Genomic DNA, 15,964 nt, shown 5'->3' with positions numbered 1-15,964 from the left:
AAAAATGTTTTGTAAAACCATTTTAGTAAGAAAACTGAACATTGATATGAGAACACTGAACTTCGAAAAGACTGGCAAAAACAGAAAAATGTATGCCAACACTTAACGCTGCATCGGGAATTCTAAACGTATATCTCTACGCTGCTTTTAAAAATTTTGTAACTTTGCTGTTGAATTGTATATGGCGTAAGTGCGAAGAAAACGATGCTTAATAATAAAGCTAAAAAGACCAAAAAAAAAAAAAAAAGGGGGGGTTAGTAAGAGTGAGTGTAAGAGAAGACTGATAGACTGCGAGCTCAGCAAGAGCGTAAAATATCGTAACAAACCTTTTGGGCGACAGTTAAAATCTGAAACCTTTCAGATTTTCTTAACATTTTTAATCATATTTTTCCCCTTGATATTTTTATATTAAATTAGTTTACATTCCTCTGCTATTTTAAAGGATTTTTTTATCGTTTATTGTTATCCTTCGATAAATATTATGAAAATAGACGTTGACAAACGTGATCATAATAGCAGATCCTATTATAGATCATATCATAGTACTCGAGATGAAAACATTCTTTCTCTGACGCGAGGAAATGTGGGTAAATCATCGTGAATTATTACGAATTTCTTAAAAGCTTCAACACCAACCTTTTTCCGGCCCCTTATCTAGGGGAAGTGGGGCGAAACCATATGCCGTAAAGGCATTATATTCCAGTTAAGCAAATAAAAGTGCTTTTCCCACCGAACTGAAAGAAAACACGCACGTCGCTTCAAGTGGAGGCGCGAAAATTGGGAGGGCATGACCTCCTCCTACCGTTCTTTTCACCACACATTCGGACCCCCATCGTCAAGGTCTTGACATGTTGAGAGAAATCAGTCTGAATCACCTCCTGCATCAGCCTTTGGAAGGGAAACAAAATTTTGAGTCCAGGCCGACTTGTTTGCTCAGACTTTTGTTAAGCTCACAATGAGATCAATTTGCTCGCACTTTTTTGCACTTATTCCAAACTGTGCGCGCTTTAAAAGAACTGTCATGGCAAATGTATAATGGACGTGAGGGCATAATTATGTCTTTGCGGACAGCTGTATTTGAAGAAGGTAGCCGCTAAAACGCTTACGGTGGATTTGGGGATACTAGCCGAAAACAAGATGAGTGTACAGGATATGTGGTATTCGTCAAGCGTGACGGGATCTGCGTATCTGGAAATCAGCTTGTGATAAAATCAACAGGAAATTTTTCATGGAAATTTAAAAATATGATAAAAAGATTATAAATCTAGTGCTCTCTCGTTATAGCTCAGAAATTAGGATCTTAATTATATTAGCATTATAAGAAAACTAGTAAGGTCCCGATTCTTAGGAAGTCCTCCACGAAGGCATCCCTCCTCTTAAGCAGATAGCCCTTGAGTGCTTTGCCATAATTCAATAAACCAAACCAACACCTGTGTCCTGTCCAACGTTCAACCCTGTTTTCAATCCCTGATGATGTCCCGAATTACTTTTTTGATGCTAACTTAATGTTAATATCGATGTTAACTTGTCGAGCGCATAGAGGTAACTAAACTTTTCAACATTATTTTAATGTTAAATTGTTTATATAAGACAAGTTTACTTTTTCACAAGGAAATTTTAAATAAAAATTCATTATACAGGATAGGCCCACCAGCGGCCGAGCGGTAAAGTCGCTGAACACTGGTAGTTCGGTCCGAGGTTCGAACCCCGCAAACGGGCTGGCTGCATAGGTGTTTTCGTGGTTTTTCCCATGTGTAACGTGTATACGAGCCAGTTTCCCTTAAAAAGTCCTCCACAAAGGCATCCCTCCCCTTAGGCAGATAGCCCTAGTGTGCTTTGCCATAATTAAATACACCACACCACACCATTGTACAGGATATTAGGAAGCCAATAAGATTAATAGCGATTACCTCATCTAATTCTGCTCACCTCGAAAAATGTTCACCGCACGTGCCTGGGAAATGCGTATTTTGATATTTATTATAAGATTAAAAATATACGATTTAAAATAAAAGCTTTAAATTGATGGTTCCAATAAAGGTCTTAATTTCATCTTGTCTAACGGAAAATTACTAAAAAAATTAGAAAGGAAGTTGTAGAAAATATTCTGAAAAAATTGTGGCGTTAACTGATGAAAAGAAAACATAAGAGATAAATGTGTTCATTTGGCTGCTGATTAGCATTTAAAATGAGGAAATGGGATTCTTGAAAACAATACATTTATCATTCCGTCAGATAACTGAAAGGAAAATACTATATCGTCATTTACATGCGAAACCTACATTTTTTGCTTTCAAATATATACTCTTTCTAAGTCGCATTTCAATATTTTATAGTTACATTAATTGGCAAAATACGAAGATGTATGTTTAAAAATAGTGTAACTGTTTTCAACTCAGTTTTTGCGAAAGTTGTTTGTTTTATACATCTTAAAGATATTATTTATGTAATCTATTTACCGGACACCAACTCGCTAGCCATTCATCGGAAATGGACAAAACCTTCAGTTCTTTAGCCGTCTCTTAATTTTGTTCAAAATCCACCACAAAGGTGACCGACATTCCACAAGGCAGAAAAGAGGACAGACAAGTTTGACATATTTTAGAAAGTTTAATCCAAGATACTTTATGGAAAATTAATTTAAGTGTTAAAAAAATACTTAGAGTTTTAAGTTAATGCGATAAAAAGTTGATATGAAAAAAATAAAGGAAGATAAAAAAGCCAAGAATTTCACGAACACTGCTCAAAATATTAAAAGGTAGACTGCATTCTTCAGTAAGTAGATTGTGAAGATGTAAATGACAAGATGCTATGGAAAAGCTCTTTTTCACAGTCGAAAATTAGTAAGAAAATAATCCGATTGAGGGATGATCATCTACAGTCCGTGATGAAGATAATTTCTAATAATTTCTGTACAAGGCCATAATAACAGAATCAGTACGCCATGAAGTACCAAGCTGTAGTAAGGAATAAAAAAAGTTTACAATTATTTACATGAAAACATCTGTATTTTAATTTATGCGTCGAAGAAAAATTTAATAAATAAGACAATCTCTTGTTCCACTTAAATATTTTCTCTGAAAACTTAGAAAGTTGGTATAATTTTTTTTATTTTTAATTTAAATTAAAGTAAGTTATTCTATAATAAATTGTTAAAATTATCAGCCAGAAAATTCAATATTTAGCTGTAAGTGTACTTGAATCACGAAACGTAACTAATAAAAATATCTTACAGATACCAAAATTCAGATTTGAGATAGAAAATAAATATAATTTTGAAATTATTGCTTTGCGATATTTTTATTGTTTATGTATGTGTTGACAAATATTTAGTAAACTAAATTTTAAATTTAGTTTAGTATTTTTTATCTTGTCAATTAAAAATTTTGCATTTTATTTAAAAAAAGAAAGAAAATCTGGCCCGTCAGCTGCTTTCAGTTCATTCATTCGATCCGCATGTAAATTTAGACCATTGCGCTAATATATCAAAAATTACCTAATTTTATCCTAAAATATCTGCATCCCATTAAGTACTAAAATGTTGCATTCTTTCTACTTTTCTTATATGAACTAATAATTTTTTCTTCTCCAGTTTCTATGACCACTCATTTAAAAATCTTGCACTTTTCCCACCCAGGACGTAAAAATCGGACATAAAAAAAATCCAGAAATATCCGGACCAATCCGAGATATCTGGTAATCCTAAACAGTTACGGTCTTGAAACTGGAGCCAAGACAGAATGACACTTATTTTGCTAACCGTACTGCAGAATAGGGCCGTTGCAATATTAATGAACAATTATTTCTAACTTATGTTTGTGTTTGACAAGCAATAATTTTAAACTGTTGAAAAATAAGTAAAAAAGTAAAAATTGTAAGAGTTTTGAAAGTAGATGCATAATTTACAACTAACAAAATGATTATATCTTGCATGGACTATATTTATATGCGTTAGCCATAGTTCTTCCAGTATTTTTGCATTCGATTTTCAGCTCGTAGCTAAATGACTTTAGCCCTTCGAGCATTACGGGTTTGGCCCTGAAATTTCAAAATTCCTCAAAATGTCATGAATAAATGGTGTTTACTTAATTCCAAAACGACTCTGTCAGTTTGTGCCTTGACTCTTTTTCTTCCAATGTGTATCCAATACGAAACTGGATACATTAGAAGCTGGCAGAAATTTTCATATGTAATGAATAGCAAAGCCATCCTTTCTATACGGAATTTTACGTCTATAACCCTTATAGAGTTTTAAAACGTTTGTTTACTAAATTTGATAATTTCTAGTTAGCTTAAAGGGAAACTTTTCTGATTATCCACACGCCCAAATTCAACATTCTGTAGAAACGTTGTATTTTAGGGGTACTTTCAGTATGCAAGCGGCTATAGCAAACAGACCGCGTACTACACACCCGTTTCAGTGCACGTGGGTTTGCACGATTTATGTAATTTTCACATCGCTGATCTGTGTCTTACTTCATCTTCCTTGTTCCTCATAACAAATTGTAACAGGACTGTGAAGTTTACTAGTTGATAGGAACTCTTTCAATCCAGCTGGTTACTGAACACATGGTTATTGTGCACATTGCAAGTCCCAAAATATCCGGACGTAGAATGGCTAACAACGAAAAAACTTAAAGAAGAAACTGAATGTGTCACTAGCCATCCTTGATAGGCAGATACATGAAAAAGTGACTACGAATTTCATCGAAAGAATGCGTTGCTGGAGAGCAAGTAGTGGAGAATATTCTTTTTCATTATTAAATCGGTGCATTTACTTGTTGTACGTATGTAAAACGTTTTCCATTTTCTGATAATCAAGTATTTTTCTGAGTATATTAAATCCGTCCCTTTTGATGGGGCACATTTACTTTTTCCAACAATAAAGAAAATGAAAATTTATATTCTGTAACGTTGTAACCGAAGAAAACTTTTTCGCCAATTTACAAAATCGTCAGTGAGTTGGCGACATTTTGTAAAAGGAGGAAGCGGATAAACAGAAATTATCCTTAAAGGTATGGCTATAAGTTTCAGCTAGTGAATAAATAACCTCTTAACAAATGGTGCTAAAAATAATAAATGATTCTCGAAACTTAAAAAGCTAAAAATCGCTTTCTAAAATACACAAAAACCACTTAATGTTATCAGTATTTTAAAATATTCATCTCACTTCTTGCATGAAGAATATTGCCGCCAAGAAGAAAACAAATTATGGTATTTATTCTTGCGAAAGAGCCGCGAGAATTAATTCCAACGAGTTTATCTCGACACGTTTAGACAGTTTCTTTTAAAAATGGCAATCGGCAAATGAAAGCAGAAATTTCAGTTGAAAGAAAACTCTTGACTTTTACTAAATAGAATAAGCAGAAGCCATCAGATATAAGTTTTTTTCAGCAACAAGTATGACAACAGGAAGAAAGCCAGTCAGTCACATGCGTACAATATTTCGACCCTGATGACTCTAATCCATCATATGTAACTATAGTAATCTATCTTCTGAAGCTTTTGAACCTGGCTGACTAAAAGGAAGGAACTACACTCAGTCCACAAAATTATCGAAAAGAAAAAATGCACTTCATTTTCCTTATTGTTCAGAATAAAAACATATGAAGAAAGGAAAGCTTCCGTTCACTTCGTATGCTTCGTGTTCATTCATACAGCAGTCATCTTTATAAGCTTCGTGTGAATGAATAATTAAGTTAAAGGTAGTTATACAATGTGAAGAGTTTTCGTAATACCCGAGGATTTCATGATTATTTACTGAATAGAAATATAATGTAGTGCAGGTGTTCCGAGCGAGGTCCAAATTGACACCCTGGGGATTGATAAAATTTTAAAGGGGATCAATGATGATAATGGGCTCGACTGGGGATGTACCGTCCGTTGATCGGCATCATCAGATACCATCGGTTACAAAAAGTTATTAGATAATTACGCGTTTATTGATATAAAGTTATATCATTTAGTAAGGAAGAAATTACATAAAAATATACAAAAATTACATAATAATATATTTTTAAATATGTTAATTTTTTATTCAATACTCGCAATATAAAACAAAAAAGAAACACAAGAATACACTTCCCTTCCCCCCTCCCTAGAAAGTACAAAGAACGCAAAATTTCGTCAGGAAATATATTATTGTATACAAGCCACTTGGAAAATATAAAAGCTATTTTAATATTCACTACTAAAAGACATTGAAAATTTGAATGCCCCAGCATGGCTTATAGAGTCAACGAACTGCGATATATCTGATCTTGATATTATGATGTAAGAAAAGTTGATTGTATTGAAGGAGGATGCTCAAGGACAAATATTATTCAAAAGACATGTGTACGCTAAGTTTTGGAATTTAAAAGTCAACTGAGAGAAACATTTCAAAATAAAGGCTGTTTTCGAACCAAAATTGTTGACTTTTTCCCTCTGTTGTTTTTGTGACTTATCTCACTAGTTTGACAGTACCATCAGAACAAGCCCACGAAATTCATCAAGGTCAGGATTGTAAGATTGTGCCTTTCTTTGTTAAGAGCCTTGAGGTGCCAGTACAACTTTGCTCAGTTCCACCTCCAATTTTGATCGAGAGCACCCCTAGGGGAAGGGTCCGAAGGTCTCCGATCCCTCTTTCCTAACTCCCCCTAAGTTCAACCTCTCAAAAAAAAAAAATCAGGATCGCCGCATATTTAGAGTTCCCCCATACATTTACAAATTTACAAACATTCATGCCTTCTCCGAGATTCGAACTCGGACCCTCCGATACGACAGGCAGCGTCGTTAACCACTCTCCCATTTGTGCGGCCTTTTTCGTCTTCTAACGTATTGGAAACATGCTTTAGTTCATTTAATATTTGATAACGGAAAACAAAAAACAGTTAAATATTTTTGTACAAGAAGATTTAAAAATTAAGTAAGTAGATTTACGCGAAATATTAAAAAAAAATTGAAAGCAAGCCCTCTCTTTCAGTTTAAAGACCCTCTGGTGTTTAATGCGTAAGATTACTAACGGAAGTTGAAGAATGTTATAGAACAAATAAAACAAACAAAAGATTTCACGTACACTTATATTTTATTTTATTTTTTTTTTTTTTTTACATTTGCTAATTCAAAATGACTGTACATAAAACTGGTCGATGACCTGAGAAATAAGATAAGTAATTTAAAATGTCTGCAATTAAATAAATTGCCTAGTGTATTTTGGATAGTAATTTGGCACCATTATGGAATTAAAATGATGTGTCATAAAATCAAATGTCTTTTTATTTCGTTTGAAGTTTACATTGAAAGCTCCCATCATAATAATAGGAACATCTGTATCTATAGTAAGCTCTTCATTGATCGATAAAAAAGTCTCAGAATATTTCATCAATGCACTAGGCAAGAACATCTTCAAATCTCCTGAATTGATAGTTGGATGAATATATACAGATGCTAGAATAATCTTGAGATTCCATTAACAATTACATCAACCATACACATATCGCGTGCTTCTGAATTCTGTATTCTCTTAACGCTGCTTAAAACAGTAAATTAGATTGGTACACAGTCCGCTACGCTCCTCAAATTTCTATAAAACGCAACACAATAAACAATAAATAAATAAAATACAATAAACACTACCCCAACACATTGACGTAGACGTACACCGTGCTTACAGTAGTAGACGACAGTCGGACGTAGACGTACATACGTATGTACGTACAAAGGTCACGAAAGAATTCCCTTCTGAATCCATTTTAAATCCATTTTTCCATCCGTTTTGGCCAAATCGTTCTTTATTTTGTGCGTACGTATAGATGTCACGCAAAAAAATCGTCTGAATGGATTTGAGAGCAGTCAAAATGGATATTTTCGTTGAAATATGATACTATAAAATTTTCGGGATTTTAAAACTTCCTTTACTTCGTATAAGGAAGTAATGAAAGGGAAAAAAGAATTAGTGTCAATATGTTGCATGTTTTACTTTTAACCAGTTGATAGGTTTCTAAATTTAAAAAAAAAATGTTTTATTAATTTAAAATAATTTTTCAGCTTATGTTTTTTCCTCTTTGCGCTGTTAATTGCACATATTTTTCTACGCTTTCATTTATGTATTTTTGCTTGAATTAAATTATCCAATAGAAACTGAAATCGTGAGTAGTGATATCTATAATGGCAAATGTCTTTGTCTAACTTTTTTTTTTTTCTTTTTCAGTTCGAGGCCTAACTTCTACGTGCTGCATGATGACAACAGGTTCATGTCGTTCTACATGCGAAGAGGTAAGCAATTAGTGTGCTTCTCAGTAAATAAGTTAATATACTGTATAAAATGTCATTATTTTCTGTTTAAAAAATCTGACGTGGAATTACATGACATGACTTCCTTTCATGCCCTATTAAATTGCACGCACTTTTTGCTGCACTTCGTTTAAACGTATTTCCTTGAATTATTCTAATTTAATTAACCGATTTCTTAAGGCAAGTTGAAAATGACATCCAAAACTGCAAATTTTGAAATTAAATATCCCGGTCAATTTGTGTCGTACGGGAGTAACACTTCTTATAACTTTATTTTTTTCATAAGGAGTATAGAATTTTCCCAAGTATAAGAACCATAACAACAGATACAAAACCGCATTAAAAGTTAAATTTCGTTATTTAATTTTAAAAAAAATCTTTTTAATTTGAAATAAATTGGAAATTGAATATATTCGCCAATTAAAACACCTCTGTAATTGGAAGTGTATTACTGCTATCAACGATTATGATAATAAAGACCGGTAAGGACTTTTAAACCGGGTAATAACCGGTTTATTATATATATATATATATATATATATATATATATGATCTTAAATTTACTTTGTGCGAAATCAAGTTATTCAATTTTATTAACTATTATTTACTAAATAATAATCAATATGTGTTTGTGTGTAATATTGTAATTTTGGCGGAGGATAAAAACCATTAGCTTTTTTTAGTCACGGCCGAAAAAACTGCTGCTTAGATGATTGGAAATTGCGGCGTAGTGGATAAACCGCGTGGAATTTTGGAAGAAGCACGACCCAACTTGGTAGCTAAACATCATTTATATTTGGAAGACGAATTTTTTAGCATATATTTTAATAACTGGTAAAAGACTAATGGTGCTAACGCGCCTCACAATTTTAGGTATGCCATTAAATCTTAGATAATGGAGAATACCTAGGATAAGCGACAAGTTGTCAGCAGAAATTCACTACGTACTTAATTTATATTAGAAGTTTTGCTTTAATCTCGTTGGCCGAGGAATGATTGGTCATGCGAATGGTTACAGAATTAATTTCCAGATATGGCGCGTTTTGAAATTAAAAAGAAAAATTAAAGGACTGCTGCTAATTTAAAGTATGATTTTACGTTACATATTTTTATTTTACGCACACACAGACACACATACATATATGTGTACTTTGGGTTACTGCTGTTTGAAAAAAAAATTGGAGGTGCACAACTAGATGAAAAAGAAGTCCCATATACTAAATTTCAAAGCTCTACGGCTGATCGTTTTTAGTTTTTTTTATTCTGTCCGTACGTACACATAAAAAATATACACAAAAATATTCAAAATTGATTCGGGAACGATCAAAATCGCGATTCCGCTATTTCCTTTACTTCGCACAGGAAGTAGAATAGACACGAAGAAGGTTTCTATATACCACTTTAATCAAAAATTGTGAAGATCAGAAATTAAATGAAGAGTATATCTTAGGAAATATATTACAGTATACGCTGCTTAATGTAATCGCAGTTAATGTTATCAATAGAATATTCATATCAAATTGCCGAAGTCCCGTCCGTTTGTATACGGGAAACATGTGAAATACATCAATTATTTTGATCAACTATTCTATCAAAGTGGTCAATATATTATAATTTTTTTAAAGTTACGTAAAATCAATAACGAAAAGATAAAATAGCCAAGTTCAAAACAGATCATAAAAACTAACAAATGACAGAAAAATATCGCCAGCTACGGAATTAACTCGCCCAAACAGATTGCTTTCGATTTTAGTCAACCATTTGCAATAAGGCGGGAAAAAAACCCTTTGACATCGATTTTCAATAACACTTTCGATTTTGAGGGCGATCAGACACAGGTCTCTCTTTGTCAGGTGCAAAAAAAAAAAAAAAAAAAAAAAAAAAAATTTCCCTGAAACATCCCTATCAAACTGAGGTTGCTTTTTTTATAACTGAGGTTGCAATGGCTTGTTTTTTTTTCAATGAGAAAATTTCTTGAAACGTTATGAACAGCCCATAAATGAATTTTTGCATTAAAGACATTCCGAAGAGTTCATGAAAAAGCTTTTGCACTCTCTTAATTCAAAGCTGTAAAAGTGTATCTGTTTATATGTTTCTAATTATATTTATAACAAATTAGTTATTTTGAAGGGTATTTTTCCTCACCATTTAAGGTTATCATTCGGTTAATGTTATCAAAATAATCGTGGACAAACGTGATTACAATTTAGCGGCCCTCACCGTATGTTCAAAGCTTGTAACTTGTTGCAAAAGGATTAAATTGTAGAAGCTTTTCGGATCACTTCCGAAGTCAAAGATGCAATACACACTTGAATAATGTTTTTTATACTAGTATTATCAAAAAGCCAATAGCAGCGCGCTTGCCCAGAATATCGAAATTCTGGCTTTGAATCGCAGTCAAAATTTGAGTTCGAAAAAGCTAATTGAAATTTCGACTTCAACTAACACTAGTTGAATCTACATGTATTGTAAGAAAAAATAATATTTCAGCCATAAAAGTCTTACTGGCAAGTTTATGTTATAACGAGATTGATATGAATTTGTGAAGTAGTTTTCTTATTAACAAATGCAAATTGTAAGAATGCATAATAGAAACATATGTTGGGTGGCATAATTAGTAATATCAAGACACTAAATCAAGACACTAAATTTTCAATCTAAAACTAAATTATAGAATACAAGGAGTCGCAAAAACTCACCGACTAAGGCCAAAATCGATGTAGAATTTTTTAACTTATTCAGTTTGCCAAAATTCTGAGCTTGGGTAAACTGTGAAAATTTAAAGTTGTTAAAAAATAAATTTTGCAATTTTTGTATGTTAAGTATAAAATTACTTGAAGATATAAAATTCTTAAATTTCATTTAAGTTTTAAATTATTTGAAGCATAAAATTAGTAACACAACTTTTAGTTTGGCGTACATTTACATCAATATCTCAATCGATTTCCAGGCCAATCGATTGAGGTTATTGTGAGGAAATCAAGGTTGTTGTGTACTAATTTTATGTTTTACTTGAAATGTTTCCTTTTTGTTTTTATTTGAAGCATATTATCTTCTTAGCAGTTGTGGCTCCAACTTTCTTCAAGATGCTAAAGTTTCGTAGTAGTTTCATCGATTTAAATTTAAATAATTCTCTGTAACTAAGAAAAAAGTACATCTTTGAAATGAATTTAATGAAAAGCACTTTTTTAGTGGATTTTCTGAACGATAAAACCGAATAATCAAATTGTAAATGAAAAAAACAATAAAGCACGTCTGCATAGCCAATCCATTTCTTTGTAATAAAAAAAGAAAAAGAATTACTGACATTCAATAATCTTGTGGCTCTGATTGATAAGTTGTTCTCAAACATTCTTTATGTTTGGCATTTGAAACTGTTCTAGAACTGATATTCTTAAAGCTAAGTTTTCCATTATAAAATTCGACAATAAACATAATTTAGGTTCGAAAAATCCTTTGAGGATCGCTAACAATTAAATCGTGCAGACCCCCTAGGTATCCGTGGACTACAGTTTCGGAACCTCTGCCATTTCCCATTGATGCCTCGTGACACATTCAATATGTCATAAAATCTAGCAAGGAGAGACGTAGAATTTTTATATATTTATTCTATCGCATTAAAAAGAAAACTTTATGGAACAAACTACTGTGCTTATTTATTTACAGTTAACTGGGATACTTTTTAAGGAGTTCGAATTTTCATTTGATTACGGTTAAATATACAAGGGCTATCTGCCTAAGCCAAGGCAGGCCTTCAAGTAAGACTTCTTAAGAGAAGCTTCGAATTTCTTAGAGATTCTTTCCGACTGAAATACTCTTACGATCCTTCAATAAATATCTGGTGTGGACACCACCACTTCTTTTTAAGCCTATTAAATTATATATATATTTTCCTGCACTTTACGCAAACTTATTTCCTCAAATTATTCACACTTTATTTACCAATCCCTCATGGCAAGTTGAAAATGACATCCAAAATTGCAAAATTTGAAATTAAATAACATGGTCCATTTTTGTCGTACGACAGTCAAACTTCTCATAATTTTATTTTTTCATAACGACTATTAAACGCTCTCAAATATAAGTACAGAAACTGGGAGAACGGTTTAAAAGTTATATTTCATTATTTGTCCAAAATTCCTCCTTCTTAAATTTGACATTGACAAAATATGGCCATATATGGTTTAGCCATTTCTTTGTACCAAACATAGATTTCACATCTCTGAGAGTGTTTATGAAGTTAATTATAACTCATAATTTAATTTATCCTATCGCTGGATTACCGATATTCATTTTACTGTTTCTGCTTTCAAAACGACTAAAAATCACTGTTGTAAAGGATACTAACCTGCATACTTAAAATATTTGTTTCTGTTTGAAACAGAAAGTAAATCTCTGCTAATTGTAAAAGAAATTAAATTTTTTGTAATGATAAATATCCATTTCAAAGCAAAATTCTAGTTTTCCAGACGTCAAAAGCAGAAATTTCGTTGAGATTTATGAAGTTACAAACTGTTTATAAGCTATTAAACTATGACTGTAGACAAGAATATACACATCCGAAATGAAAATCCACAATGTGCACATCCATATGAGGGTAATCTAGATCTCCTATGTTTTGAAAAAAAAAAACTACAACATAAAAATTTTATTTTTTCATTTTAAAAATTAAAATAAAAAGAAAAGAAAATGATGTCTATCTTCTTAGTAAGTTAGACCCCCCGGCCAAAAAAGAAAATAACAATGGAAAAATTTCCAAAAAATAGCTCTTTTTAATATTTTTCGCTTTCGGAAAAAATCATTACAATACTCAAGCATATTTATACTGTATTTCTGAAAACTCGCAACCAAAATCGCGCAACATTTTGATGCTTTTCCAAAATTTTCTTTTGTTCTTTGCTTTTAACTGTCAAAAATATTTCCTCTCCCTCCCTGTTTCTACCCACTTTCACGCCCATAATGGGAGGCGTAACTCGTAACTCATAAGACGATTAAAAGCTCGCTAATACATATTCTTCCTACCTCAGAGACTGGAAAACAACAATACTCCCAACTATTTACATAATTCCTTCATCGAGTTGCAGATTTTGTTCATTTTGTGGCATAAATAGCCGAAATACTTCTTCAAGAAGTGTTATTCCATGAAGCAAAGAGACTGCATTTCCAGGAAACATTGGCTCCTGAAGGCTGGATATTATTTATGTCTTCAATCCATTAGATTGTTCGGAAGACAATGCAGAGATGACGCATTCTACAGGTTGTGCCCCTCAGTCTTTCTGCGTACTCGTAACTGTCACGGGCAAGTAATCTTTTTACTTGTCACCCAGTGACTTCTTTATGCCTTGCTGAAACTGAGCGTTAAGGTTGGATTGCTATGACATATTAAATATAAGATTTTATTTTGAAAAGCAGCAAAATATTTGTCTGCTAGTGTTAAATAAAACATTTCTCTGCGTGTCCATCGTGAGTAGAACAAGCACACTGCAAGATAAAGTTGTGGCACTGACAATAATTACTGGCCGGATCTTGCAGATATCCTATGGCAGGGCTTTGTGTCTAGAGAGCAGCATTGTGATAAAAATGAGCAAGAAAATTAAACCAGCTACATCAAGATTTTAGACAGATGTCCTTTACACCATTATGACTATATTATAAAGTAAATTATTCGTCTACAGTACTTAATTTTTGATAGACATCTTTACATTATCACGATCATACAAAACGTCTGTGCGTTTTGTATAATTGTGCTAATCTAGATCAGCTAATTCTAGATCTTGGTATCTAGACAGCAGTCCATTCAAAAGCGCGTAAGAAAATTAAAACATCTTAACGAAATTTTTGAGAGATGTTTTCTACATTATTGTGATCATATTGTAGAGTCATTAGGTGTATTTTTTTTAAGCAGGAGTGATGAAAACGTTGCAATGCCCTCTCCGAGACTCGAACCCTCTCGAATACGCATTGAGTATGCTTCCAATTACAAAACGAAGACATGCGGAAAGGAGGGAGAATATATTTTACATATTCCTTCTTTTAAAGGGTGACTGGGGATTACGGGACCCAGTCGCCAGATCTTGGTGTTGACGAGTTATCGTCCACCACCTGATAGTTCGGGATACACTTGTAGAGTCTTTAGATTTATTTATTTATTTATTTTTGAATAGGTGACGTTAAAAACGTGCAGTGCCCTCACCGGTACTCGAATACGCTTCGAATATGCTTCCAGTTACACCACGAAGGCATGGAAAGGAGGGAGAAAATGCTTTATAATGTAAACAAAAATTACTAATCTGCAGAATTTATTTCGATAGATATCTTTCAACCACTGTGATCATGCAAAGAAATATTATTAGTCTACAGCATTTTATCCCACTAGTGGCCCGATGTTTAAGACCCCTAAATACTGGTAGTTCGGCCTGGCTTGGATTCGAACCCAGGTAAATGGGTCACATATAAATGCATTTCAAAGCAAAATAATTATTCTTATTTCAAAAATTCATAACTGAGCGTAGTTATCTTTTGACAAATGATAAATACGTTCAGTTATCAACGATCAAATTTGACAAAAGAGAGAAAAAATTAATCAAATCTGTATCTTCAAGTCTTTGAATAAAAATTTATATCACAGCGTAGATTAATTAACTCCATCTGTCATAACGTCCGTAATTTAATTTAAATCATTAATATCTGAAATCTTTATTCAAATTATTGCTATAATAATTAATGTCATAATAATGCTAATTAACTTAGAAGAAAGGTATTCGCAGGCTTTATAAAAGTGATTCAGTTTGAGACTGCGACAACTTACTATGGTAATCAGCACTCAGAATTCATTCTCTATGAGGTGGCGAACCAGTTAGAGAGAGAAGCCGCCGAAAATTATAATTCGCAATATGCTCCCATTCCTTCGCTTGGATCATATCTTAAAAAATATCTCTTGGCAATTTACTAAATAAAAGGGCAAGAAGAATGGAATTTTTGCGGCATAAGCACCTTTAACTATCTGCAAGGGCAGTCGCACCTTTAACTATCTGCCAGCGGTTGATCTAAATCGTAAAATTTGGATTCCGCAGTTAGCATGACGTATCATAGGCATGGTCCTATTGCACAGTTTTACTATAAATATGGATTTACTAATTTGGGGCGGAACTGAGCTAAAGTCGGGCTGTCACCTGTATGGTGCTCAAGGTTCTTGCCAACGACAGGCGCATATGACTCCTTGCCCGATGAATGTCGTAGGCTTGTGCTGACCATTATCAGACAAGTGAGACTGGTAACAACAACAAAACATAGATTTACCAATATTGATTATTATGTCTGTGGAGACACTGCATCTCCAGATCATTATAAATAATGGGATGTCCCTTAAAACGAAGCAATACCATATTAAATTTCCTACAGCTAAATGTCAATTTTTTTCAAAGTGTTCTTTATTAAACGAAGGGCATCTTGTCCTTAAAATTTGGAAAATTATGAATCTACTTTCTATTATGGAAAAAGATATTTGCCATCGCACCTAAAAATAAACATGTAATAGTAGCATATTTACTTCTTCTTTAAAATTTCGTTGTTATTTTAATAAGCTCATACTCAGTAACTTTATTTTATGAGCATAAAGGGTTTAATTAAGACATTATGATTGTTTTTATCATCGGTTTTGTATGAATGCTTGATCGTACGTTATGGGGTC

General features: G+C 32.9%; 1 protein-coding gene across 2 annotated transcripts in view; it reads left to right on the top strand.

The window, feature by feature from the left end:
* The window catches only part of LOC118182302 (reversion-inducing cysteine-rich protein with Kazal motifs-like), a 211,043-nt gene that overhangs the window by 15,910 nt on the left and 179,169 nt on the right, over positions 1-15,964 (top strand). For both annotated transcript variants that reach the window (XM_085818926.1, XM_035351638.2), the window contains exon 3: positions 8,192-8,256. In XM_085818926.1, the coding sequence (XP_085675052.1) occupies positions 8,192-8,256 (65 nt within the window). The remainder of the gene's footprint in view (positions 1-8,191; positions 8,257-15,964) is intronic.

Source organism: Stegodyphus dumicola, chromosome 6 (genome assembly GCF_044657685.1).
Source record: "Stegodyphus dumicola isolate Sdum_Otavi_A_Nest chromosome 6, ASM4465768v1".
Lineage (NCBI taxonomy): Eukaryota > Metazoa > Arthropoda > Arachnida > Araneae > Eresidae > Stegodyphus > Stegodyphus dumicola.
Note: the sequence above shows the minus strand (reverse complement) of the source record. Positions and strands in the feature narration are given on the sequence as shown.